The following is a 25166-nucleotide window of genomic DNA, read 5'->3' as shown; positions in this document are numbered from 1 at the left end:
CTTTTATTATTTTTTATTTTTTTATTTTCTTTAATTCAATTGATCCGATAGCCGCAAATTAAGAAAGAGTGTAAGAAATGAAAAGAGGTGTGTAGATAACACATTTCCTTTAATAATCACATATACAAAATTTTGCCTTCATTCACAAACCCACTCGTGAAACTATTTTCTTTGCCACGGTGATAACTCGTGAAATTTCTTCCTTTCCCCATCACGCTGGGTGACAGTAAGGAAACGACTTGTCGTTTGATGAATCGGATTCGAACACCGACAACAGATCGGCACCTCTAAATCCTAAACGACAACAAAGCAAACTCCTTCCCCTCTAAGCTTTGATCTGCTGTTCTAAACCAGCACACTCCGACCGAGGAACACTGTGATCACTCGTTAGGCAGCATCAGCGCCACCCTTCTTACTTTTCACATCCTCGCATTAAATTTCGATAGTTTTCAACAATTTTACTCAATTTTTAATTCCAAACTGCAAAATCCATCCAAAGTTTGCATCTTTACTTTCAAAACCAGAAGCTTCTGCATGAACAAATCCAATTTGCACACTTGCCCCATCGAATTTCAGCAATTTCTGAAAAACCCATCTCAAAATCTCACCCCTACAATCAGCCCCAACTCATAAATTTCTCTGCAACAATGTCCTCCTTCTTGTACCAAAGACCAATCCACAACCCACTTTCGGATCCGTACCCGATTTCCCCGCGCTCCTCCTCCAATTCCCAAAAACCCTACTCAATCTTCAGCCCCACGACCCTCCTGGTCCTCCTCTCGCTCCTGGTGGTGATGGGCGTCTTCTTCCCCTGGGTGGGCATGCGGGAGAGCCTCTTCTCGGACACCACCAGGCCCTCGACCGCCAACTGGCGGGACTACACGTTGGCTCAGGCGGCGGAGTTTGTGGCCCGGAACGGGACGGTGATTGTTTGCGCCGTGAGCCAGCCGTACTTGCCGTTTTTGAACAACTGGTTGATCAGCATTTCGAGGCAGAAGCACCAGGACAAGGTGCTTGTGATTGCAGAAGACTATGCCACGCTTTATAAGGTCAATGAGCGGTGGCCTGGCCACGCCGTGCTGGTTCCACCTGCGCCGGATGCTCAGACTGCCCATAAGTTTGGTTCTCAGGTATAATTGCTGATTCTTGCATCTGGGTTTGGCTTGATTTGTAGATACAGTCGAGTTTTAGCTTATAGTTGGAATTGTAAAGTTGGTTCATTGAAGTAATTGCTAGTTGATTTTGTTCTAATGTTGCGATGCTCAAGTTTTGCTTGTGCAGTTGAGGTTCTGTTTTCGGGTTTTAATTTGATGTTCGAATTTCATTGATCATTACATTGAAGTAATACTAATGCACTACTAACATTTCCTTTCAATACATGGCGTGGAATACTAGTGTTTCTTCCTGTCACATCATTAGCACAATGAAGAATTAGATATGCAAATTTCATTGATCATTGAAATGTTAAATTTTTAATGTATTGTTCTGTTTGCTTCCCGCCCTCACTTAACATGAACTGCCTAAGTTCTCGTTATTTAAACTTCTAAATAATTGAACTTATCAGGTTTTTGCTCCAGTACATTGTTTCCCCCCCTCAATTCTGCTTTTTTGCCCTTTGGTTTCGATTGCTTCTCTTGGTGTTTATGTTTGTTCTGTGAACCTGCACATGATGATTAGAACTGTTTGTTTTCATGAATTGTTGACTTTTGCCTTTCAAAAGTGATTTTGATTGGTTTCCTAGTGCAGGGATTCTTCAACTTTACTTCCCGAAGGCCACGACACCTATTGCAGATTTTGGAGCTTGGATACAATGTTATGTACAATGATGTTGATATGGTGTGGTTGGCTGATCCATTTCCCTATTTCGAAGGAAACCATGATGTGTACTTCACAGATGACATGACCCCAGTAAGTACACCTAGTTTTGGTTTTTAGCTACTTGATGTGCTTAATTAGGAACAGATGCTAAGCATGTGCTGTCCTAAATTTCATGTTCATCAGACACCGGGAGGTGTGTTCAGCACAAACTTGATTATTAGTAAAACATTACCTTAAACCTTCCTTAATATTTCCTTATGCAATAAGGGAAACTGTCAATTTTGTGCTTTCTTCGGTGATGTGAGGCTTTGGGTATTGAGTGGATATATGGTGATATCTTTTGGCACCAGTTAAATACAGAAGGTGACTGCCAAAATCTCTATTTATTTTGTCGTTAAACCCTGCTCGCAACTGTATGTCTAAAAACTAAAATATATCAGATAACGGTGTTGTAGCGGTAGCAATTCTTGGTATTATTTCTGTGGAGTCTGCAGTCTAGTCTAATGCTGCAGATATATCTGCACTTTTGTTATGCTTACAAGTGATAATTCTTCTATTTTGGCAACCAGGTCAAACCTCTGAACCACTCTCATGATCTGCCACCTCCAGGAAAGAAAGGACGCACTTATATATGCAGCTGTATGATTTTTCTACGTCCAACCAGCGGAGCAAAGCTAGTTATGAAGAAGTGGATTGAGGAACTTAAAGATCAACCATGGTCCAGAGAGAAAAAGGCAAATGATCAACCTGCTTTTAACTGGGCATTAGACAAACTAGTTAACAAAGTATGTTCACTTTGAAAGTTGTGCTTGATATACCTTGACAAATTATTTGGATCCTTTGAGTGATTATGTTTATAATTTTCTGCAGGTGGATCTCTACCTGCTGCCACAGGCAGCATTCCCAACTGGAGGATTATACTTTAAGAACAAGACATGGGTGCGAGAAACTAAAGGGATGCATGTTATAATTCACAATAATTATATCCTGGGTTTTGAGAAGAAGATAAAACGCTTCCATGATTATGATCTATGGCTGGTCGATGATCACGCGGATGAGTCTCCTCTTGGGAGAATATGATATTGAATGACCTGATCAATATTTGTTCCCATAGAAGCTCAGCTGTATCGATGCCCGCAGGAAATGCTTCCTACGAATTTGTGTGACCTTTGAGCCCGGTGGGTTTTTGTAAGAGACTTGGAAGGGGAAGGGAATGTGGTGGTGTTGGCTCAACTGGTTGTACAAACATTACCTCATGCCTCCCCTTGATCTCCTTTACTCGCATTATTTGTTGGAATTCAATTCCAAATAGAGACTGACCTTTTGATTGTTTTCCAAAAGAAGGAATGGATGCCTTGCAGTCGGAGTCAAATTTTGTCAATTTACTTGGAAAGTAACCTTTTAAGCCACTAGTATAAAATATGAGTTTAGGGCACATAATCATCGGAAAGTCCAAATCAAGAACAATAATTGAGATTTTCTTTTATATATATATATATATATATATATATTTATGTATGTATGGATGGTGCTATTACACACCTATTTTTATAAGCCATACACTATTATTAACTTTTGGTCATTTATTTTATTCAATTCATTTGATTCGAGGCCGGCATGAGAGATGTAAAAATAGGTGTGTGAAATGTGTATGCATATGTCAGTCAGACAGCTTGCAAGGCATTCCCATTTTTGAAAAAAATTGAGATTAGTTGTGGGGTTCAAACGACATCAAACTTTAATAATTCAAACCGTCTATTTTTTATGTTGCAACTCATAGACAATTCTTGTAAAATATTAACCAAATCGAAAATATTTGAGGCATCTAATTAAGCTCAAAGAAATTGACCAACAATATGATCTAAGAAACATTGAAATTTCATTGTGACAATTGAATGACAAATGATTTTGGATTGAATTGAATTTTTGCAAGAATAATCTATAAATCAAGATTTACAATATAAACGATTTGAATCGTTAAAGTTCGATGTGAAATCGATTTCACAACTAATCTCTATTTTTATCCCTCCCCCATAAAAGGCCCTATATATATGGATAAATTACATTTTACCCCCTCATGTTTGATGTCGATTTCAATTCCTTACAACATCTTTAAAATATTTCAATTTCATTCATTTACTTGTCATTTTATTTCAATTTCATACATCCGTTAGAAAATCTGTTAAGTAAACCGTTAAATGATGACGTGGCAAATATAAGGTCCCCATTTATGTTGACGTGAATGCCTCATGGCTAAAAACTTAATAAAAAAATTAAAAAATTAAAATAATTATTTAAAGAAAAGTTTAAAAAATAAAATAAAAATAACCAGATCCTTGTCTTCCCCATAATCCCCACTCGTGCCCACCCTCCCACCCCTCATCACCCACCCCACAACACTCTTTCTCTCGCACCACTCTCTCTCCCTCAGTCAACGCCTTCACCTCTTTTTTCTTATTCGACGAGGTCGTTCCCGCTCCTTTCCCAAACAGTTTCCTACCCAGCGTGGCTAAATTCGAACCCGACCTATTTTTAGCCTGCTTTTTCAATCTGCCCGTGATCAGATCTGACGGAATCACCAGCCCCGTCGGGTTAATCGGCTTGGCCTTGGAAGTGGACCACTTTTCCATGAACTTTTTCACCATCGTGGAGATATTAGGATCCGGGGGCTTGGATTTGACGACGGCGAGTAAGGAAATGGGGAACTTGAGCTCTGTGGAAGACGACGGGTCGGAGAAGTGCGAGGAGGTCGAGGAATGCACATCATACGAGCTGTACTGCGACGAGGGCTTCATTATAAGCTAAAAACTTACTCTTCTGCTCTGCTAGGTTTATGAGGAAGAAGGAGGGACTGAGCAACTACTATTGTTGTGCCGTTTGGATGAGTTTTTGAAAAGAAGAGGAAGGGAGCAGAGTGACACATGGGTCTGTCAGCACCAGGTGTTTTGCCGCTGCTCTGCTAGGTTTGGAGAAAATCGAACCCCAAACGTCGATTCGACAAGCTCCGACACGGAACTACTTTGCCGGTATACTGGGGGAAGAGTTCGGCGGGGAGGTTCTCGTTGGAGATGGAGGCGCAGTGGGGAGGGAAGTGGCTGCAGGTGATGGGGGATGGGGGTAGGAGGGTGGGGATTGTGGGCAAGACGAAGGGGATCTGGGTTGGCTTTTTTTTACTTATTTTATTTATTTTTATTTTTTAAAAATTTTTATTTTAACTTTTTTTTAAATAATTATTTTAGAATTTTTATTAAGTTTTTAGCCACGTGGCATAAATGTGGCAGCCACGTCAGCATAAATGGGGACTCTATATTTGCCACGTCATCACTTAACGATTTACTTACCAGATTTTCTAACTGATGTATGAAATTAAAATAAAATGATAAGTAAATGTATGAATTTGAAATGTTTTAAAGATGTTGTAAAGAATTGAAATCGACCTCAAACCTGAGGGGTAAAATGTAATTTACCCTGTATATATATCATACATAATATGTCCTTCAGACAGCTTGCAAGGCATCATCCCCAACGGGCCCCAACTCGTCGTATAAATCTAATTTATAATGGCTTTTTCCATTCTTGTTAATATTTTATTATTATCATTTTTAAATACAATTATATATTTTACACTAATGGAAGCAAAAGTTCTGCTAAATCACATAACGAGCAATTTAATTTGGTATTAAATTCATTATTCATGAGATTCAAATCTAAAACCTCTCACTTATAATTGAAAAATAATATTATCAAAATGTAGTACTGAGTGATAATATTTTATTATTGTCTTGAATAGCAGCTTTGATAATATTAAGAAACGAAAAAAGGAATAAATTAGTCATACAGAAGGATTTTATAATTACATAAATATGTAAAACTTTTTACTACGACAAAAATAATGATAAAATCAAAATAAGCATGACACAAAAGATTTCATTAACTTGATGTATTCAAAGAACAAAAATTATCAAGCAGATTATATTATTAAATGCTGACAAATTAAAAACCTTTTGATCCATGTGAAGTTCTTCTCTCCAATAAAAAAAAAATACTCAAAATTCTTGATTTGGATCTCATCCAGATCCTTTTTATCCATTTATAGTATATTATGCAGTTAGAAATTATTATGAATTTTTTCTTTTAAAATTAAATATAAACAATATTTAACGAAAACTTGCAGTTCAATGTAAAATAAACAGATCCTAACATAGAAAATCTGAAGAGGTTCCTTGTTCCAAAATTCTGTATAACCTTGGTGCAAAGATGCTATCTTTACATTAGTTGTAATATTTTAAATCAATTTGGGAAACTATTTATGAAAGAACAAATAAATAAAATTCTTAGGACACACCATGTCGTGTACTAATCCCTTTCTTTTTTTTTTGGTTAAGTACTAATCCCTTTCTTAGATCACAAAAGAAACCCTTATTTTTCTCCCCAAATATTTCGTCGATAAATCTGAAAAAAAAATTAACTTTTCATAGTCCACGTCAATATCAAACACCAATTTCTCACCTTCACTGCTTCTTCAGCATATTGCAAAAAATCTCTGACTTTTCTTTGACTCACTTCACAAGCTTCCTTTGATAAATCAAAACGCTTATCTGAAAACACACACGCGCAAGCCATTGATATCTGTGTCGGTGAACGACCGTGAAAACTTTCTGGGTTTTTCGATTTCCAGAAAAAGCTTTGTGGGTTCTTGAATTTGCATAAAAAGATATGTGGGTTTTCGATTGTTGATCTGGTTTTGAAGGAAATTCGTGTAAAGTTTGAAGCTTTTCAGTGTGAATCGATGGGAAGGAGAAGCTAGCTGAAATGGGTTCGTTGGAAAGTGGGGTCCCGTCGAAGAGGGACCCACTTGGGCGGTCTTCATCGAACGGCAGAAGCCTTTTTTTGCAGAGACCCAGATCGAAGTTTTCAAGGTTTCTGCTCCTGAAGAGGCTGGATTACCTCCAATGGATTTGCACTGTGGCTGTGTTTCTGTTCTTTGTGGTGCTGTTCCAAATGTACTTGCCTGGTTCGGTGATTGAAAACGAAAAGTCAGAGGATTTGAAGAAGAATGTGGGATGGAGTTCGGAGGATTTGAGGTTTTTGAAGGAGTTGGGGTTGTTGGATTTTGGGGAAGACATTAGATTTGAGCCATCAAAGCTTTTGGAGAAATTTCAGAAGGAAGCTAGAGAGGCTAGTCTCTCTCCTGCTTTCAACAGGACGCGACAGCAACGTTTTGGGTACAGAAAACCTCAGCTTGCAATCGTAAGTATTCGATTTTTTCCGACAACTTTTCATTGATTTCCAGATATTGTGTTTTGTTTTGGATTAGTATTTTGGGTTTGGCTTCTTGTACTTGTAATGTATTGCATGCTGGGATGTGTTGACTTATTGGATTTTGTATGACTTAGTGCTTGCCTACTCTGTTTCTTTACTGATTGTTTTCGTTTGTTGGCCTTCTGCTTTCGTTCTTTTACTTGGAAGGTTTTCGCAGATCTGTCGGTCGATTCACAACAATTACTGATGGTGACTGTTGCTGCTGCATTGCAGGAGATTGGATACACACTTTCGGTAATTTGACTTCGAATTTAGCAATAACATTGTAGAATACCGTAGATTATATGCTGTTCTATGGGTGGTCCAGTTTTACTATTATTCCTTTGGTTGTTAGTTTGTCACCAGGGACATGCACGTCTCATGGATTAGTCTTTGCGCTACAAGTATCTACACTAATTCTGTGTTTAATACAGATTTTCTGGGCAGTATAATGTTTTGTATCATTGTGGAGATATATGTGATGGTGTTTTGTGTCTTGTTGTTTATACTGCTGCAGGTTTATTCACTTGAAGATGGTCCTGTGCATGACATTTGGAGAGGTTTAGGAGTTCCGGTCAGCATTATCCAAACCACTGATCAGCCAGAGCTTAATGTAGACTGGCTAAAGTATGTCTTCAGGCTAATTGTCTAACGCATTGTGGACTTTTTACAATTTCGTTTCAATGCAACATTGTTGAATATCTTCTCACTTCGACTAGCACATATGTTGTGTTTGATTGACACCATTTGAAGCATTATTGAAATTAATATGCGCGTCTCTTCTTTACATAAGGCCCTTCATGTTCTTATAATATTCATCTTTTTTATAGTTTGTATGCAACATCCTTAATCCTTTTTACTTTTGGAGAGTATTAATATGCTGCATCGGGACCAAATCCCATGCTCACACCACGATTCCTCTTTGTTTGAATGAATTACCAAATTCCCGTGAATATTTGAATCGTTGTTAGGATATGTAACATCATTTTGATTTCCTGGAAATTTATGTGACTTGTGACTGGATTTGGTTGATTTTGTTGACATTGTTAAATAAGTCAATGTTAATGAGCATGGTTCAGTTAATTAGATCTATTGATGGTTGAATCTGATCAAAACATGTGTCTTGCAGTTATAACGGCATACTTGTGAACTCTCTTGAAGCAAAGGGCATCTTTTCTTGGTAAGATATGTAATTCAGTTACAATAAATTTTATGATCTTCCTAATTATTAACATCACTTGAACATGTATTTTTCCATTGAAACTGCCATTTGCTTTAGTGTGTATTTCTTAAATGTAGTTGATGCTTTGGTGTTCTTCCCATCAGAAACTTCTCTATCAAACAACGTGAATGATTTTATTTGTCGCAGTTTTCTGCAGGAGCCTTTCAAGTCTTTACCTATAATATGGACTATCCATGAACAAGCACTTGCTGCTCGATCAAGAAAGTACTCTTCAAATATGCAGATTGAACTTTTAAATGATTGGAAAAGACTCTTCAGCCGATCTACTGTTGTTGTCTTCCCAAATCATTTTCTGCCGGTAAGATTTATTTGACAAGTGTGATTTTATAGCACTTGTTAAATTGTTGATTATCATTATATTACCAGATCATACACATGAAGAGGTTGTGTCTATACTCCTCCATGGTTCTTCTGGGACACCTGAGTGGTCATTACTGGCCTTTATTTTGCCATTTTGTGGGCTCAACCCCATAGGCCATAATTTAGCAGACAAGTGTTTAACTTTATAGAACCAGTTAACTTCTTACATCTCATTCTATCACGTTATCATACGCGTGAATCATGATTTACTGTGTCCATTTGGTCTGCTTCATGGTCCATCTGTTTGTTTTAGGGAAGAAGGAAAAGGAGTAAATCACATTCCCAACCAACGTAAACATCTATAGAGGACTTTTTTGGGTCAACATCTATAAAAGACTGCTGTTAACATAATTGTAGTAAAAAGGGGTGGAGTGTATTCCTCCTAGACTTCATATACGTCTTGTCATTTGGCTTAACCTCAAGGGAGTGAACAATTTACTAAAATAAATGAAGTTACACACCATACTACATTCTCAGTGTCAAGGTCAGATGTCTTATCAGTTAGGGAATGCAGTACAAATAAACAAGCACTTATTATTGAGTGGTAACCATCATTCAATGAACCAATCATTTAAAAATCGTAGATGTGATAGTGTTAGACAATTATGACGCCTCCCCGCCCAGCTCTATCAGCGGGCCCTTTCTTTTGCAATACTTAATAAGGTCTCTCATCTGACTTATTACCAATGCCATCATTAGTTTTGGATTGTCCAAATTTCTAGAAGTTTGATTGGTTTCTTTACTTTCACAGATGATTTACTCGGTATTTGATGCTGGAAACTTTTTTGTTATTCCGGGTTCTCCTGCCGAAGCTTGCAAGGCAGATTCTCTAATGGACTCAGACAAAAATAATCTGCGTGCCAAGATGGGTTTTGAGTCTGAAGACGTTGTAATTACAATCGTGGGAAGCCAATTTTTGTATAGGGGCTTGTGGCTGGAACATTCCATTGTTCTACGGGCTGTATTACCGCTTTTGGAGGATTCCTCATTGGTTAACAATTCTTATTCTCATCTCAAAATCATTGTTTTGAATGGAGACTCAGCAAGTAACTATAGTTTGGTCGTTGAGGTGTGTAACTGAACTCTGCTTCAAACTGTTTGGAGATAGATAATTTTTTCTAGGAAGCTTGAGGATATGTTATTTATGCTTCTTTTTGGTTGATCTGGTCTTAGGCCATTGCTCACAGTTTGAAGTACCCAAGTGGCATTGTGAAACATGTAGCTGTTGATATGGATGCAGACAACGTTCTCAGTATGTCTGATGTTGTGATATATGGATCCTTCCTTGAAGAGCAATCATTTCCAGACATTTTAGTCAAAGCGATGTGCCTTGAGAAACCAATTGTTGCCCCAGATCTCTCCATGATCAGGAAATATGTATGTTTCTTAATACTTTTTTCTTGACCCTACAAACTCGTATGTCTTGAAATGATCAAACATTATATCTTAACGAAAAATTTATAATTAAGCAGTCATAACCATGAATTCTAAGTTGAACTGAAACTAAATCAGGAACAAGTGCTTGGGATGGTGTTCAATACAGATCCTTCACTGTTAATCTTTCTATGCTCATCATGCATTACTCTGTATTTATCTTTTTTCCACTCAACTATGTCAACATCCTCTTTATTTTTCTTTTATCTGGACACATTGCCCCTTAATTCGACATGTTGGTTTTAAAGTCTCACAAATTTGTCCCCTATCTGGCATACAAAATTAAAAAGGGGCAAGCTCAAACACCATGATCGGCATACAAAATCCACTGTCACTTATAATAATGTTAAGTGGCTAAGCTTATCTGGAGACTGTAGAATTTGCCCATGTAGAATCTATTGGCAGGGATTTGCTGAAATGTGGAGCATAAAATGTGTTGCCATGTAATGATGATTGCTTACAATGCATCTCAAACACCATGATGTGAACCTACATAATGATTCCTTTTAGTTGAATTTTGGATTGTTAAATTGTTGCATAATTTTTTTTCCGAAGAGGACTACTAATTGTAATGGTATTAACAATCAGGTTGATAATAGAGTGAATGGCTACCTTTTCCCGAAGGAAAGTATCGGGGCTCTTTCGCAAATCCTTCTGCAAGTCATTTCAAAGGGAAAGTTATCACCTCTAGCTCACAGTATTGCCTCGATAGGGAGAGGTACTGCAAAAAGCCTAATGGTGTCTGGAACTGTCGAAGGATATGCTTCACTTCTCGAAAATGTTCTCATGCTTCCGTCAGAAGTTGCACCGCCCAGGGATGTCGCAAAAATCCCTCCCAAATTGAAAGAAAGATGGCAATGGCACTTATTTGAAGCAGTATCAAATTCAACATACTTAAATAGAAATTTGAGAAGTAATGCATTTTTGGATGATTTCGAGGAGCAGTACAATCGTACTCAAGAAGAGAGGTTGAATGCCACCTCTGCAACCAATTATTCATTTATATATAGTATATGGGAGGAAGAAAAATACATTCAGATGGTTAGTATCAAGAGAAGAAGAGAGGAAGAAATGGTAAGGGCTGTTGTGTGCAGTAATTTTTTTTTTTCTTCCCCTTACTGTATTGAACCGATTCGTGGGCCTCCTTTATTTGCTTTTGGAGCTTTGCCCATTTATATATGGTACCCACAGTTTGAAATTTTGTGCAGTTAAAGGATAGAAGTGATCAATCGCATGGAACATGGGAGGAAGTGTATCGAAATGCCAAAAGAACTGATCGCTCCAAGAATGATTTGCATGAAAGGGATGAAGGGGAACTTGAAAGGACAGGCCAACCATTGTGTATATATGAACCTTACATTGGTGAGGGAACCTGGCCTTTCTTACACCTAAGATCTCTTTATCGTGGAATTGGGCTGGTAAGCTCTCCAATTTGTCATTTCTTGTATTCATTTTAGAGACTTAGTTGAACATTATTTGGATGCGTATGTCCATTATGATTGTTCTGTCACAACCTGTGTTGCCACTTTGTTGTCAGATCTCTTGCTGTCAATTTAGCAGGGATTGTTTGTTTTAGATTTTCCTCTGACTGTTGCATAAACTAAATTCTTGTAGTCCAAAGGTCGAAGACCTAGGGCTGATGATGTTGAAGCACCTTCTCGTCTTCCACTTCTTAACAACCCTTATTATCGAGATGTACTTGGTGAACATGGAGCATTCTTTGCCATTGCAAACCGAATTGACCGTATACATAAGAACGCATGGATAGGGTTTCAGTCATGGAGAATAACAGCGAGGAAGGTATTGGATCTCTCTCTGTCTCTGTGTACACATCTTCCTGATGTTTATGTATTGATTGCCTTACATTTGTACACATGATTTCAGCAAGCTTCCTAGCATCTGGAAATACCCATATCTATATCTTTATCTTGTCCTCTTGATCTTGTCGGAAGTTTCATAGTGAACCATAGCAGTTTATACTCGTGGCATGTTGGAAGGCCGTATTTGCTTTGTCAAAAGGCCTTGGAACCAGTAAAAGATCTAGGTTTCGTATTCCTTTTTAGTTTTGCTTTTTCAGAGCAGAAGAGGTATCATATGATAACAGTATCTTAGCCATCTAGCAAGTTTCAAAATATGTTTTCCAATCTCATTCTGTGTTTAAGCAATAAAAGTGTTGCAACATGATTGAGTACACGCATTGACTTAATTGAATGAACTGTCTAGCGGGGGCATTAAAAGATGATTGCATATGTACACTGTTAATAACAATAGGCATCATGTGTATGCAAAACAGTTGCAAATGTATGATGGGCTAGGAAGCCTAGGGTATTTCATCTCGTCATGTCAATGACTAATGTTGCTACTTGCACTTACAAATGTTATACAAGTCACGTCGCTTTAAGATAAAATCCACAAAGAAGGAAAGTAACAACAAATGAATTGTATGATAACGTTCTCTTCTGATAAATAAATTAAGCAGTGTGTGCACTGAATAGTTGTGGCTAGTATAACCACTTTTGGGGTATTCTTGGATCTCAGTCTCCAAATGAAAAGGAGAATGGAAAGCGACTAAACAAAAAAATGAATTCTTTTCATCTTTCTGCCTTTTCTTTTATATATGATCCTTTATATCTAACATGGGGAATGGGGACTGGAGCAGGCTTCGTTATCTGGAATAGCTGAAAATGAATTGTTAGAATCTATTCAAACACGAAGGCATGGAGACGCACTCTACTTTTGGGCACGCATGGATGATGATCCACGAAATCCTCTGAAACAAGATTTTTGGTCATTCTGTGATGGTATAAATGCTGGAAATTGCAAGTAAGACTGGTGATCCTTTATTTGATTCTTGTCATTAATACTTCCGCAGAACCTTCCCTTTCTTTCTCAAATGTGAGTTAGAGACTCTTTTGACTTAATTTTTCCACATGGTAAATTGAAGGTTCGCTTTTTCGGAGGCTCTTAAAAGGATGTATGGCGTAAAGTACAATTTGGAATTTATACCGCCCATGCCTGTGGATGGGGACACGTGGTCTGTCATGCATAGCTGGGCTTTGCCAACGAAGTCCTTCCTAGAGTTTGTAATGTTTTCTAGGTAAGAAATATTGCACTTGTTGGCATCTATTCAGAAATGATGTACCATACAATCTAATGTGAAAGCTATTCTTTAAATGTTAACATGAACTTCTGGGTGTGCAGAATGTTTGTAGATGCAATGGATGCACAAATGTATGATGAACACCATTCAAGTGGCCGCTGTTATTTGAGTTTGTCAAAAGTAATTTGCTTGTACTTGAATAATTTTCTTCTACTGATAAAATTTTGTTTTTCTGTATTGTACTTATGTGTGCATCTGCAAATTATAGGACAAACATTGCTATTCACGGCTTCTTGAATTACTCATAAATGTTTGGGCGTACCACAGTGCGAGGCGGATGATATATGTGCACCCTGAGACTGGTGTGATGCAGGAACAACATGGGTTTAAGAGCAGGAAAGGTCATATGTGGATCAAATGGTTCTCATACTCCACCCTAAAGAGCATGGACGAGGACTTGGCCGAGGAATCAGATCTTGAGCACCCCAGAAGGCGGTGGTTGTGGCCATCAACAGGCGAGGTCTTCTGGCAAGGTATGTATGAAAAAGAGAGACATTTACGGCATAAGGAGAAAGAGAATAGGAGGAAGAAAAGTAAGGAAAAAATAAACAGAATAAGGAGGCGAACTCACCAAAAAGCAATCGGGAGGTATGTAAAACCCCCACCAGAAGCCACAGATAGTACGAACATAACAATTGTTACGAGGATTTGATAGTTGTATTTGATTTTTACGGATTAGGAACTCTGGAAGTAGAAGCTCAATTTGATTATTCTTTTTTTCGTTGCCTCTAGTTTTAATTTTTGTGAGGAAGGGTGTACTTAGTTGTAATCTGTATGAGGTTTTGTATGTAAAAATGAAAATGCACCCTTTCTTCTGGTCATTAGTGTCGACGAGTGGTGGTAAATTTGTAAAAGTATTACTTTGCATTTCTTTCTCTAAATCCCATTTGTTCATTCTCGGTACATTTTTAACAAGAACGGTAAATACGACAAGGGTGAAGTCGAATTTTTGATTATTTCCGATGCAATTTTCGGAGCTTGTGAATGTGACCTCAAATTTTCGACACGAGAGATGTATGTATATGATTTTTTTTTTTTTTTTTTGTTTGGGCGAAATGATAAATTTTGTTAGATTAAATGATAGATTAGTCATTTACGGAATTTGAACTCATGTTATGTAAGGGCTTAACATTTTTCTACCATTGTGGTAAAGACCTACTTGCGACGTGAAAGATACTTCAAGCACATCTTTTGTATGCATGTCTCAAGCTCTCACTCATGTCTCAGACTTCATTTGTATGCATGCCATTATTTCTTGTAATCAAATCAACGGAGTATGAAATGACAAAACTAAAACGGACAAAAGTCGCGCAATACAACCAACTCATATCACTAAAATTGAGCGTACTTGTATAAAGCTCACAAAACCTAAAACCGGCACCCTTACTGTGCATTGCATCCCACAAGCTTCTCACACCTCTCTCTATTTCTAGCCACTGTATTGAATTAAATCAAATGAAAATAACATAATGAATTAAACAGAGATGTGTGAGAAACTAAAATTGACGTGTGTTTACCGTTTCCCTATATATTGTCGAATAGTTGCCACAATTTTGTAGTTCAATAATTACACTAAAACCAGAGCTGCAATGTAGTTCAAACTCTGAATAAATGTTGGTTCGGAAGACAAAGTTTTAATAGTTTGTTAGGATAATGTGTTTGGTTAAATAATAAAACAAATTAAAATGTGCTATACTATTATTTGCATACTTGTTATTGACCCGTTTTTACCCCTTTTGTTTTGATTGAATATGAATTATGCTGTCTCAGTTCGTTTATCATTTCATCTCAATCACGCTACAAAGAGATGTATATTGACAAGTAAATTACAAGCTGGGGCAACAAGTGACGAACAAATCAAAGTTTTGACAATACAAGTAGGGATGTATTAACTTGACTTAGTAATTTATTATCTTGAAATTATTAGATTACAACACACAATAATTCACTAACTTGCAACTTATGATGGTTTCCTAAGTTATCAGGGTTCCACTAGTCTTGACAAAATTTGGATAGTTACACTTTAACTGCGTCATCCGTAAGTCTCACATATGCATGGGACCTCCTATATTTTGGTCCCATCCGGTGTGAGAGATTCACCAGTAGCGCAGCACTATGAATTTTCTCACCTACTTGTCCAGTTCGTCTGCCATTTTGTCACAAACAAACCACAATGAATTGTATACACTTCGCCAATAGATGATAAACACACGTAAAAAACCGTGTTGACCCAAAAAATATGCGTGTCATCAGATGAGTGGTCAAAACCAATTATATTCGGCAAAATCTGATGGAATTTATGGTTCAATTTGCTTGATTCAAAACGAAGGAGCCGCATTGTATTCACTGTTTAGCAGCAGCAGATCCAACTTTCCATAAGTAGGTAGCAATGGGCATTTGCATTTTGAATTGTGCTTTTTTTTTTATTGCAAGGACATTTGCATTTTGATTTAGTATTTGAAAAGAATTAATTTGTTTTTAACTTTGTATAACCATTTTAGAAGACGTATTTGAACGCAAGCATGGAAAAAACAAGAAAACTTGATTTGCTATTCAAATGATTTGCTATTCCAAATTGTACACTGACATAAGTTGAAACCACCGGTATGGTTTTAGTAATAAATTTAAGCAGAACAGCACCAAATCGAACCATTGATATTTTCTTATTTTGATGCTAGTTTGAGGGCTGAACTGCATCGTGCCCACCCCTACTTTCCACTCAGATCTCGGCCCCTCAAATAGTTTTTTAACTCTCGTTGCTGAAAAGCACTAATCCTCCAAAATTTGAGCTCTACAAGTCTTTTCATATCTACTGCATTACCGGTTACACCAACCATTCTCCGGCATTTGAAGTACGCAACTTCATAAAGGCCGTTCTTGTCAAACCATATTTACAGAAAGGTGTCTTAAAATTATGTAATAAACCCTGTTTTTGTTGTGGGATGCATCATGGTTATGCTATTTGTTTCCTGTCTGGTGAGTTTTGAGTTGATTAAACCCTATAGAACTGAACACGTGGCTGCACACTTGCATTAGACAAATCGAAAAACGGATATAATTACTACAGTTCAGAGTTTCACACGTAAAATCATAACACTAAACACTGCTACAAGTGCACTTCGATTTCTTCTCTTATAACTGTAATAAAGAAACGTTAGAAACGTTTACAAGTTCCTATGAAGAAATTCACCTAACCCAAAAGTGCACAATTCAGCCTTGATGAACTGCATTCTTCAGAATCGGAGTCGAACTAGCCTTTGCTTTGTAGAGGTCACACGCCAATCATCAAAATCTTGGAGCTGCAACAAAACAAAATGTTTTATGTTACCTCAAGTAAACTAGTTACATTTCGAAAAACCGGCCATAAGATTCACATTAGATTTGTTCTAAAAACACTTCAGTGTCGACATTAATAAATAATAGCACAAGCCCATAAACTTTCCGAACAATTCAATCTGGTTAAAAACCTTGCAATAAAACAGCATTTGGCAATTAACAATACTTATGTGAGTTTTGGGTATCTAAGCCTACCTCCACCTATGGTTGCTTCTGGCAACCGCTCAATTGAATACTTGTGTTGAGTGATGTACATGATTGGCACACCAGGGACCTACACTTAAACAAGCAAAGTTATGGAGTTGTTACATTAAAGTCGTAGCGTCGCTTAAAATGGTTCTAAATTGTTATTCCACCTTTCGGATCCTTCGCTTTAAATCTCGATCGCATGTAGCAACAATGTAGCATTTGTGCTGTACCCAACAACAAGGTCAGTCAATGTCAGTCATGAGAATGCATCAGAAAATTTTGATAAGCTGCAACTGGAATCAACAAAAGACCACAATCTGGCCAGTAAATTTATCCAGACTGTTAACAAGAAGAAAGAATAGACAGAACAGACAATCAAATGATGCACATTCAGCCTATGCAAAGTGTAACTTTGAAATCCAAAAATATAGTCTTTATCGAACTGCTTCAGAAGAGAAAATATGCATTTTTTGTTTCGAAAGCCATCTAACTTTCAATATACCGTTTTACAATCCAAGAAAGAAGAAATTGCTGAAAGTTGAGCTACGGCAACTTTCATAGGGATAAATCAAGAAAAGTTAAACCAATATATTTTAGATAGCAACTATTTATATACTGACTATAATACAACATGATAGCCTTAAAGACTCTACTTCACCACATCCCAACTCCCCCAATTCCTGACTGGAAAGAGGGGTAAAAGACTCCAAAGAGCAAAACAGGAAAGTGCAGTTACTGAGTGTAAATTGTACCTGGGTAACTCTTTCAACAATACAGTCATCAGCATAGGTTCCTTTATGAGTGCAGAGTAGTCTCTCAAAACGAGGATCCTTGGCAATCCTGTCAGAACAGAATAATTTTTTGTTAGTAACGCAATCTTTTGGAGAACTGAAGAGCATAAATTATTAATGCTACATAATATATCAGTTATCTTAGAACCTGACAAACGGGAAAAAAAATCAAAATCGAATAATTAGAAAATGTAAAACGAAATAGTATAAAATGAGTAACAGGACAATGAACATAGATATTAGTACAGCTCATGCATATGCACATCCAACAACTTCAAACCTTCTAACAATGAAATAAAGGAGGTACCAAAGTTCAGAACATACCTCAGAGCCACACGATATTTCTGACCTAACTTCTCAAGCTCTGCCATTACACAATCCGTGATACAAGGAGTGCCTGCCAATTCAAAAGAGAAACAGATAGTAAGCTACCAATAGAGCAGCATTTGCAATCCAGACGTGGTACAGATTTCTCGTAATGAAAATCAGCATTCGAAACCAATTTCTCCGGGGAGACTGAAAATTTATACAAGTCAATAAACGAGTGATTTAAGACTCACACTTTGCGTACAGGCAATCCATCATTCCTTTCTCCAAATCCAACTGCACAAAGTAAAGGAGAAAAACAGTCAACTATGACCACTACAGATAATTTCTAAGTTCTAACCGATACCTTTAGCTCATCAAAAGAGCAAAATGTGATTAAACTTACTGAAAAAGTCCACCATGTATCAATATTTTCAACCATAAACACGCAGATGTATAGAAAAACTTCCGTTGCAAATCAAAACATAATTTTAGTAAAACGATGAGATGTATAATGTCAACAATTAGCATTTAAACACTAACCTTATTCTGGATAGAGAAATTGATGAAGTTGGTATCAACCAAAACCCGGTAAGGCGGTCCCAAAGCAGTGTTGTGTTTAAAGAACAGCGCAGAAGAAACATTCGGCCTAAATCACAAGACCAAACTAATTATGCTAAACCACTAAACCTCTAATTAAAGAATTAAAATAAACATTAAACTCAAAGAAAAACTTACACGTTTCTGGGTAGCTTTTCTTTCGTGAGGTCCTTCTTGTTCGGATTCAAAACCGCCTCTTTGTAGCTGAATTCAAAACACATAGCAAAAATCGAACAAAATCCCAACTTTTTATGCAGAAAATTGAAGAAATAAACACAAATAAGAAATAAACTATGAAAAGTTTTTACCTTTTAATTGCTTTGGAGGTGACCACCTTCTTCATGACTGCAAATTTCGGGCCTTTTTTAGCTCTCCCCATATTCCGAATCACAGAGACAACCAAAGTTTACAGATTTGGGATTTGCGCAAAAACCCTAAACCCTATTTTTATAGTGTTCTCTGAATAAACCCTACTAAAAGCGACGAATAGAGGCAGCTCAATCTGCAGTCGGTTAGTCAGGGAGGGAGAAATAAGGAGACGACGACGAGACGAAACGAAACACTCGCTTGTCCCCAAGCCTACCGTGGGTTTAGACCTAAGACGCTAATGTGGGCTTGGGCTTCAGTGGTGAGTTATGATTTGGGAGTTTTGATCGTTTGGTCTTAAAGACGAGTCACGTCTTTCTTTGTATAAGACCATCTTTAAACATATCTTGGTTCAAAATTATAGCCTAATAAGAAATTATTTTTAAATGAACAATGTTAGATCACTCATATACCACCTTCAACTAAAGTGGACCATCAATAATTTATTAATTTTAAGTTTATACTTCAAATTTATTGGTTAATTTAATTAAATTACCGTTTGATGTTTTTAAATCTAGCCGTTGAATTTGAATCAATTATTGCACCAAAGAAGTTGAGCCAAAAAAAAGAGGCTAAGAAAAATGTGGGCTTGGGCTTCAATTGTGAGTTATGTTTTGAGAGTTTTGATCATTTGGTCTTAAAGACGAGTCACGCCTTTCTGTGTATAAGACCATCTTCACACATAGCGTCGTTCAAAATTATAGTCTTTTAAGAAATTATTTTTAAATGAACAATGTTAGGTCACTCATATACCATCTCCAACTAAAGTGGACCATTAATAATTTATTAGTTTTAAGTTTATACTTCAAATTTAATGGTTAATTTAATTAAACTACCATTTGATATTTTTAAATCTAGCTGTTGAATTTGAATCAATTATTGCACCAAAGAAGCTGAGTCCAAAAACAGAGGCTAAGAAGAGGGCTATAATTGGTTAGCCAGTTGGCCCTTTGGCTGAATAATAATCAGGATGGCTCCATAGTGTATATGCCAGCCATCCATTGGAGCTGGATTTGTGGGCAAATCAGACCATTTCTAAGTTTTTTAGACCTTTAACCTTCTCTATTGGACATTTCTAAGGTCATCTCTTATCAAAGGGCTAAAGATCATCTCCAATTGAAATCTAAGCTAAAATTAAGTGGAGCTCACCAGGCCGAAAGGGCGTTGGGCTGGCTAGGCTTGGCTTGATACCCAACCCGTTCGGCAACAATTACATATCCAGCATTGCATTGCATGGCGTCTGCTAAACCTCCAATGGACTAGATCCTGGTTATGAAAATAATCACATATATTGTTCTGTTATAACATTTATTTTAATTATCTGGTTTTGAAAAATAAAAATCTATATAACTTATTCATAAATATATCATTTTATTCATAAGTTTATCGCAGGTACATACAACTCATGTATTTAGTTGCAGCACAAATATTTTAACAACATTAGTACGAGAACTAAGACTTTTAATTAGGAATTTCCTTCTGTGATTGCGAGAATTTAGAGAAGTCTTTGGAAATGGAATTTAGTTGCTGCACAAATATTTTAACAACATTAGTGCGAGAACTAAGACTTTTAATTAGGAATTTCCTTCTATGATTGCGAGAGTTTAGAGAAGTCTTTGGAAATGGACTCCATGTCTTCTTCCACAGGAGGACACCTACAAAAGCCATTAATGCATTGACAGAGGCCAATTACGCAGTCTCCAGCACTCTTGCATCGAGGGTCCGGTTATGTGTGTGTGCGTGTGTGTGTGCGTGTGTGTGTGTGTGTGTGTTGATTGAGAGACAAGTATTTTACCAGAAGATGCAACAAGCAAGAGCACGATGAGGAAAGCTAACTTCACTGAACCTTTCTCCATATTTCTTCAATTTGTTGATGGCTAGAGCAAACCAAGTACAATAGTTGTAGACTTGTTGTGCGCTATATAAAACTTATTTCTGGATATTAGTTTTCTCCAAATCTACTATTATATATAGCCGAAGCTTAGAAATGTTTTTTTAATTGCATGTATCTCCATAAGGTTGAATTCAATGGGCCATTCATGCATGGAATTTTTACTTTTTGTAAACAAAATAAATCATCAAACACTAATGGTAAAAACTTCAGTAATTCAGATTACAAACTATATTAATTATAGGGCTTTTAGATTTTAGGACTAAGATTACTTTTAGATTATAACCTGCATGGTTTTCTCTATCCAATTTAAGTTCCTATTTTAAAATCTTAACACCATGTCATATTTAATTGCCTCTACCACGTATACTATTTACAAACTTGCCATCCACATTTTCCTATTCAATTCATAATTAAGACTAAAAATTGGAAATTGACGTTCACACTCAAATCACCCATTAATACACTTAAAATCAAAATTCTACAATTTTAAAATTTTTGGAAAGTACTAATAGGTACAAGAAAATAAATGAAATTTTTTATATTGATTAATTGTGAATATAAACGTGAAAGAAATGACAAAAATACATTACAAAAGAAAAGCAAAACACCATCACTAACACAATTCCCATCTCCATAAGAAAAAAGAACACCCATAAAAATTATAAGTACATTAACAAAGTGCTATACATGGGTACGGAAGTATAAGTGCATAAGCATAGGTTCGGAAGTATAAGTGCATAGGCATAGGTTCGGAAGTATAAGTGCATAGGCATAGGTACGGAAGTATAAGGGCATAAACATACATGCATAGGCATATGTATGGAAGTATAAGGGCATAAACATAGGCTCACAATTTCGGTAAGCAAACTTTACTCCATGTATCTTTATATAAGTACACAAATCATAGATTTAAAAATACGTACTTGTCAATCTCTATAGACAAAAAATTATCATACACGAATAAACTAGGGGTGGGCATGGGCTGAGCTAGGCCCAATTTTGGAGGGACCGGACTGGACCCAGGTACAAAGGAGACCGGCCGGGGATAGCAGATTCTAATATAGAAACCGGACCTAACCTGGCCTGGATGAAACAAATAGGGTCCACGGGTCCTTGGTTTTTTTTTTTTTTTTTTTTTTTTTGTTATATATATATTAAAAAAAAATAAAAAAAATAAAAAACATTTGCACATATTCAAATTCATTCCCAGCAGATTCAAATAAATGAATATGGAAAATTAGTCTCTGTTGAAACTTGTCCACAATAAAAAATAAAAAAAAGTGTCTTGGTTTGCAAATTATTTAACAAACCAGTGAAGCTCTTCCCACTAATATTAAGGTCTACATCAAAACAAGACTATACTCCAATCAGCAGAAAAAGAAAAAAAAAAAAAAAGACGAAAACATCTGTAACTCACAACCAGATGCTACAGAACACCAATCGAAACTAAATGACTTCTCCAGTTTTACTGTAGATATACCACAAAAAATTGCATCACCCCTGCTCTATATAATTTTAATATTTTACTCTAAAACTAATCTCATAAGAAATGGCAATGCTAATAACACTTAGGAGGTTGTCTTACATGCCTGGTATCACTCTGAAGGAAGTCCACCAATGAGTCTTCCACTGAGAGAATAAGATGCTTGCAAGTAAGATTGTCTTTGACAAAAGAAGCCAATTCCTTAACCTGCATTTCGGTAGCATTCTAGTATGAAATATCGAGATTCAAACACGAACTCCCGCACTCAAAGCATATCATATGTATACAAATGAAAAAGATTGGTCTAATCTGATGCTTTGACATTATTTTTTAAAGTTCTCTCAGAGGTGTCAATGTGCAGATTTAGCAGAAGAAATGATTTATGCAACAGCTCTCTTAAAATTACGTAACCTTATATGGGGTTTGATATAAAGCTTACTGTGTTCGGGGTTTGAACCCTCCCTAGTCCCTACTCCCTAGCCCCTGCTTCCTAGTTTAGAGTAGTAATTTGGCTTTGTAATCAAAAGGCTTAAAGCATTAACATTTTAAATAAGATGCTTGAAACAAAAAGGGAAAGAAAAAAGTTGGCGTCTTTTCCCAAATCCCAATTTCTCACATCCCTAGCACAATTCAACAAACCAGTGAAGCTCAGCTGGCATCAAATTTACCAGCTATAGTTGCATTTCATAGTCTAGTATGGACCAGAAAACACATGATCCATCAAATGGCAGGAATTCAATATATCCAAACCAACACAAATCGCCTTAGGTTGTCTAGACCGGTTACCCGGAGGATTTTGTTGGAGCAGTTATGTTTTTATTTAATAATATATATATATTTTTATTACCAATATTATATAAATAACGTTTGTTTTATTATCATTATTCTATGCATAACAGCCAATAGATTTTGACTTTTCAATGAGATAAGGAGTTACAGCTTTTTTGAAACATGCCATTGACTTTTCAATTAGATAAAGAGTTATCTCCTTTTAAGTTTGAAAAGATGGGATTCCTTCTCTGAATAGAGAAGAAGATCAAGTCTATTTGCATAATTGATTTGGACATTTTGATTTTGTCCGTTTTGTTTTTTTTCTGCATTTGATACCCTACGGTTTTGCTTTGATTTCCTACAGTTTTGCACCCCAAATAACTCCTTTGTCTTTCTTACGGTTTTTCCATTCCAACATCTCTTTCTTTACATAATATATATATATATATATATATATATATATATATTAGTCCCAAGTATCGCAGAGAAAGATATAAGAAAAAAATACAAGTTTTACATATATTGAGTTAATAGCAACATATTGAAAGGGTGTGAGTTCGAAGGTTCTTTCGGTGTGCAAGGAAGAATCTTATCAAAAGAAGAAGGATCTGGGTTGTTTTATCCTGGGGACGACGTAGTGTTTGTGAAACTGCTTGCACACTTTGGGCAGAGCCGCGAAACGTCTTAAAGAGAGCGACTTAGTCCGTGACTCATCCTAAGAATCATTCACCACTCAAGGCTTCTACATTTTTCGAGTAACTTCGTTCCTTTCTATTTTAGTTTACAACAATTTTAAGACGAAAACAATCTGCCATGGAATCTGAAAACAACACCACACTGGACCTTAACAAGCCTTCCAAGTTTGAGGGTCTCCACTTTAAGCGTTGGAGGCAGAAGATGTTATTTTTTCTCACCACAAAAAAATTGGCTTCATTTTGCACCACTGTCAAACCAACTCTCCCTGAAGAGCCCACTATTGTACAAACCAAAGCTTCACAAACTTGGATTGAAAATGATTTTCTTGCTAAGAATTATATTCTTAATGGATTGTCTGATGACCTTTATGATTACTACTCTGATTATGGCATTGCTAAAGATTTATGTGAGGCACTTCAGAAAAAATATAACATTGAGGAAGCTGGGCTAAGAAATTTGCTGTTAGTCGTTATTTGAAATATCAGATGGTTGATGATAAATCTGTTGAAGAACAATCTCATGAATTACATAAAATTGCTCATGAAATTATTTCTGAAGGCATGGTTTTAGATGATCAATTTCAGGTTGTTGTCATCATTGATAAATTGCCACCAACCTAGAAAAATTTCAAGAACTCACTCCGCCACAAGACAAAAGAGTTCTCCCTGGACAGCTTGATCACTCGACTTCGCATTGAGGAAGAGGCTAGGAAACAAGAATTGAAGGAGGAAATTCTGGTCGTGTTAAGCAACCACAAGGCTACCAACTTCAACCGGAACCAAACTCTAGCTGTGCTGAAACCAAATGGGAAGAACATGAAGATTTAGAACAAAAATCACAACAAGCGCCTCAACAACAACACAAACAAGGTTTAGAATCAAAATCCTTATCATCCTCAGAATAGGTACCAACCCCCCTCATGTGCTGCTTCTGATTCGAGACAATTTGAATGCTATAACTGTCACAAGTTGGGCCATCTTGCCCGGAATTGCAGAAATAAGAAAAGCCCTGCTCCACAGGCAAATCTTGTTGAAGAGCAACTGATTGCAATGATATCAGAAATCAACTTTGTTGATAGATTCGAGGGGTGATGGGTGGACACTGGCGCTTCTCGCCATGTTTGCTATGATCGTTCCCTTTTCAAAACCTATTATGTGGCTGATGGAAGGAAGGTGTTGTTGGGTGATTCACATTGAACTGATGTTGCTGGTACTAGAGAGGTGGAGCTGAGGTTCACCTCTGGAAAAACCATGATACTGAAAGATGTGATGCATGCTCCAACGATAAGGAAGAATTTGGTCTCTAGCTTTCTTCTCAACAAGGCTGGATTTACTCAAATCATTGGAGCAGCTATGTATACTCTTACTAGAAATGGGGTTTTTGTGGGAAAAGGGATATGCTACTGATGGAATGTTTAA

General features: G+C 36.8%; 4 protein-coding genes across 4 annotated transcripts; 2 read left to right on the top strand and 2 right to left on the bottom strand.

Moving 5' to 3' along the window:
* Positions 1-230: 230 nt before the first annotated feature.
* LOC137720544 (UDP-D-xylose:L-fucose alpha-1,3-D-xylosyltransferase MGP4) lies at positions 231-3190 on the top strand. The gene is made up of 4 exons (XM_068459628.2): positions 231-1130; positions 1747-1908; positions 2388-2603; positions 2689-3190. The coding sequence occupies exons 1-4, from the start codon at positions 648-650 to the stop codon at positions 2896-2898; spliced, it is 1071 nt and encodes a 356-aa protein (XP_068315729.2). The 5' UTR covers positions 231-647; the 3' UTR covers positions 2899-3190.
* Positions 3191-4124: 934 nt separating this feature from the next.
* LOC148699137 (uncharacterized) lies at positions 4125-4718 on the bottom strand. The gene has a single exon (XM_088689566.1). The coding sequence runs from the start codon at positions 4611-4613 to the stop codon at positions 4125-4127; it is 489 nt and encodes a 162-aa protein (XP_088545692.1). The 5' UTR covers positions 4614-4718.
* A 1577-nt stretch (positions 4719-6295) lies between these two features.
* Positions 6296-14272, top strand: LOC137720870 (uncharacterized). The gene is made up of 14 exons (XM_068459981.2): positions 6296-7068; positions 7288-7374; positions 7637-7746; positions 8249-8299; positions 8489-8660; positions 9474-9791; positions 9896-10099; positions 10745-11230; positions 11365-11574; positions 11771-11956; positions 12816-12979; positions 13101-13253; positions 13358-13436; positions 13525-14272. Exons 1-14 carry the CDS (start codon positions 6631-6633, stop codon positions 13966-13968), a joined length of 3102 nt encoding a protein of 1033 aa, XP_068316082.2. The 5' UTR covers positions 6296-6630; the 3' UTR covers positions 13969-14272.
* Positions 14273-16348: 2076 nt separating this feature from the next.
* LOC137720437 (PIN domain-like family protein) lies at positions 16349-19119 on the bottom strand. Its single transcript, XM_068459504.2, has 9 exons — positions 18847-19119; positions 18677-18742; positions 18482-18587; positions 18193-18235; positions 17957-18029; positions 17594-17681; positions 17009-17065; positions 16848-16926; positions 16349-16615 (listed from the first exon to the last, which is right to left on the bottom strand). The coding sequence occupies exons 1-9, from the start codon at positions 18915-18917 to the stop codon at positions 16602-16604; spliced, it is 597 nt and encodes a 198-aa protein (XP_068315605.2). The 5' UTR covers positions 18918-19119; the 3' UTR covers positions 16349-16601.
* Positions 19120-25166: the final 6047 nt, after the last annotated feature.

Source organism: Pyrus communis, chromosome 1, assembly GCF_041283825.1.
Source record: "Pyrus communis isolate YQ-2024b chromosome 1, ASM4128382v1, whole genome shotgun sequence".
In the NCBI taxonomy this organism is placed as follows: domain Eukaryota; kingdom Viridiplantae; phylum Streptophyta; class Magnoliopsida; order Rosales; family Rosaceae; genus Pyrus; species Pyrus communis.
The sequence above is the reverse complement of the archived record's forward strand: the minus strand, read 5'-3'. Positions and strand labels throughout refer to the sequence as shown.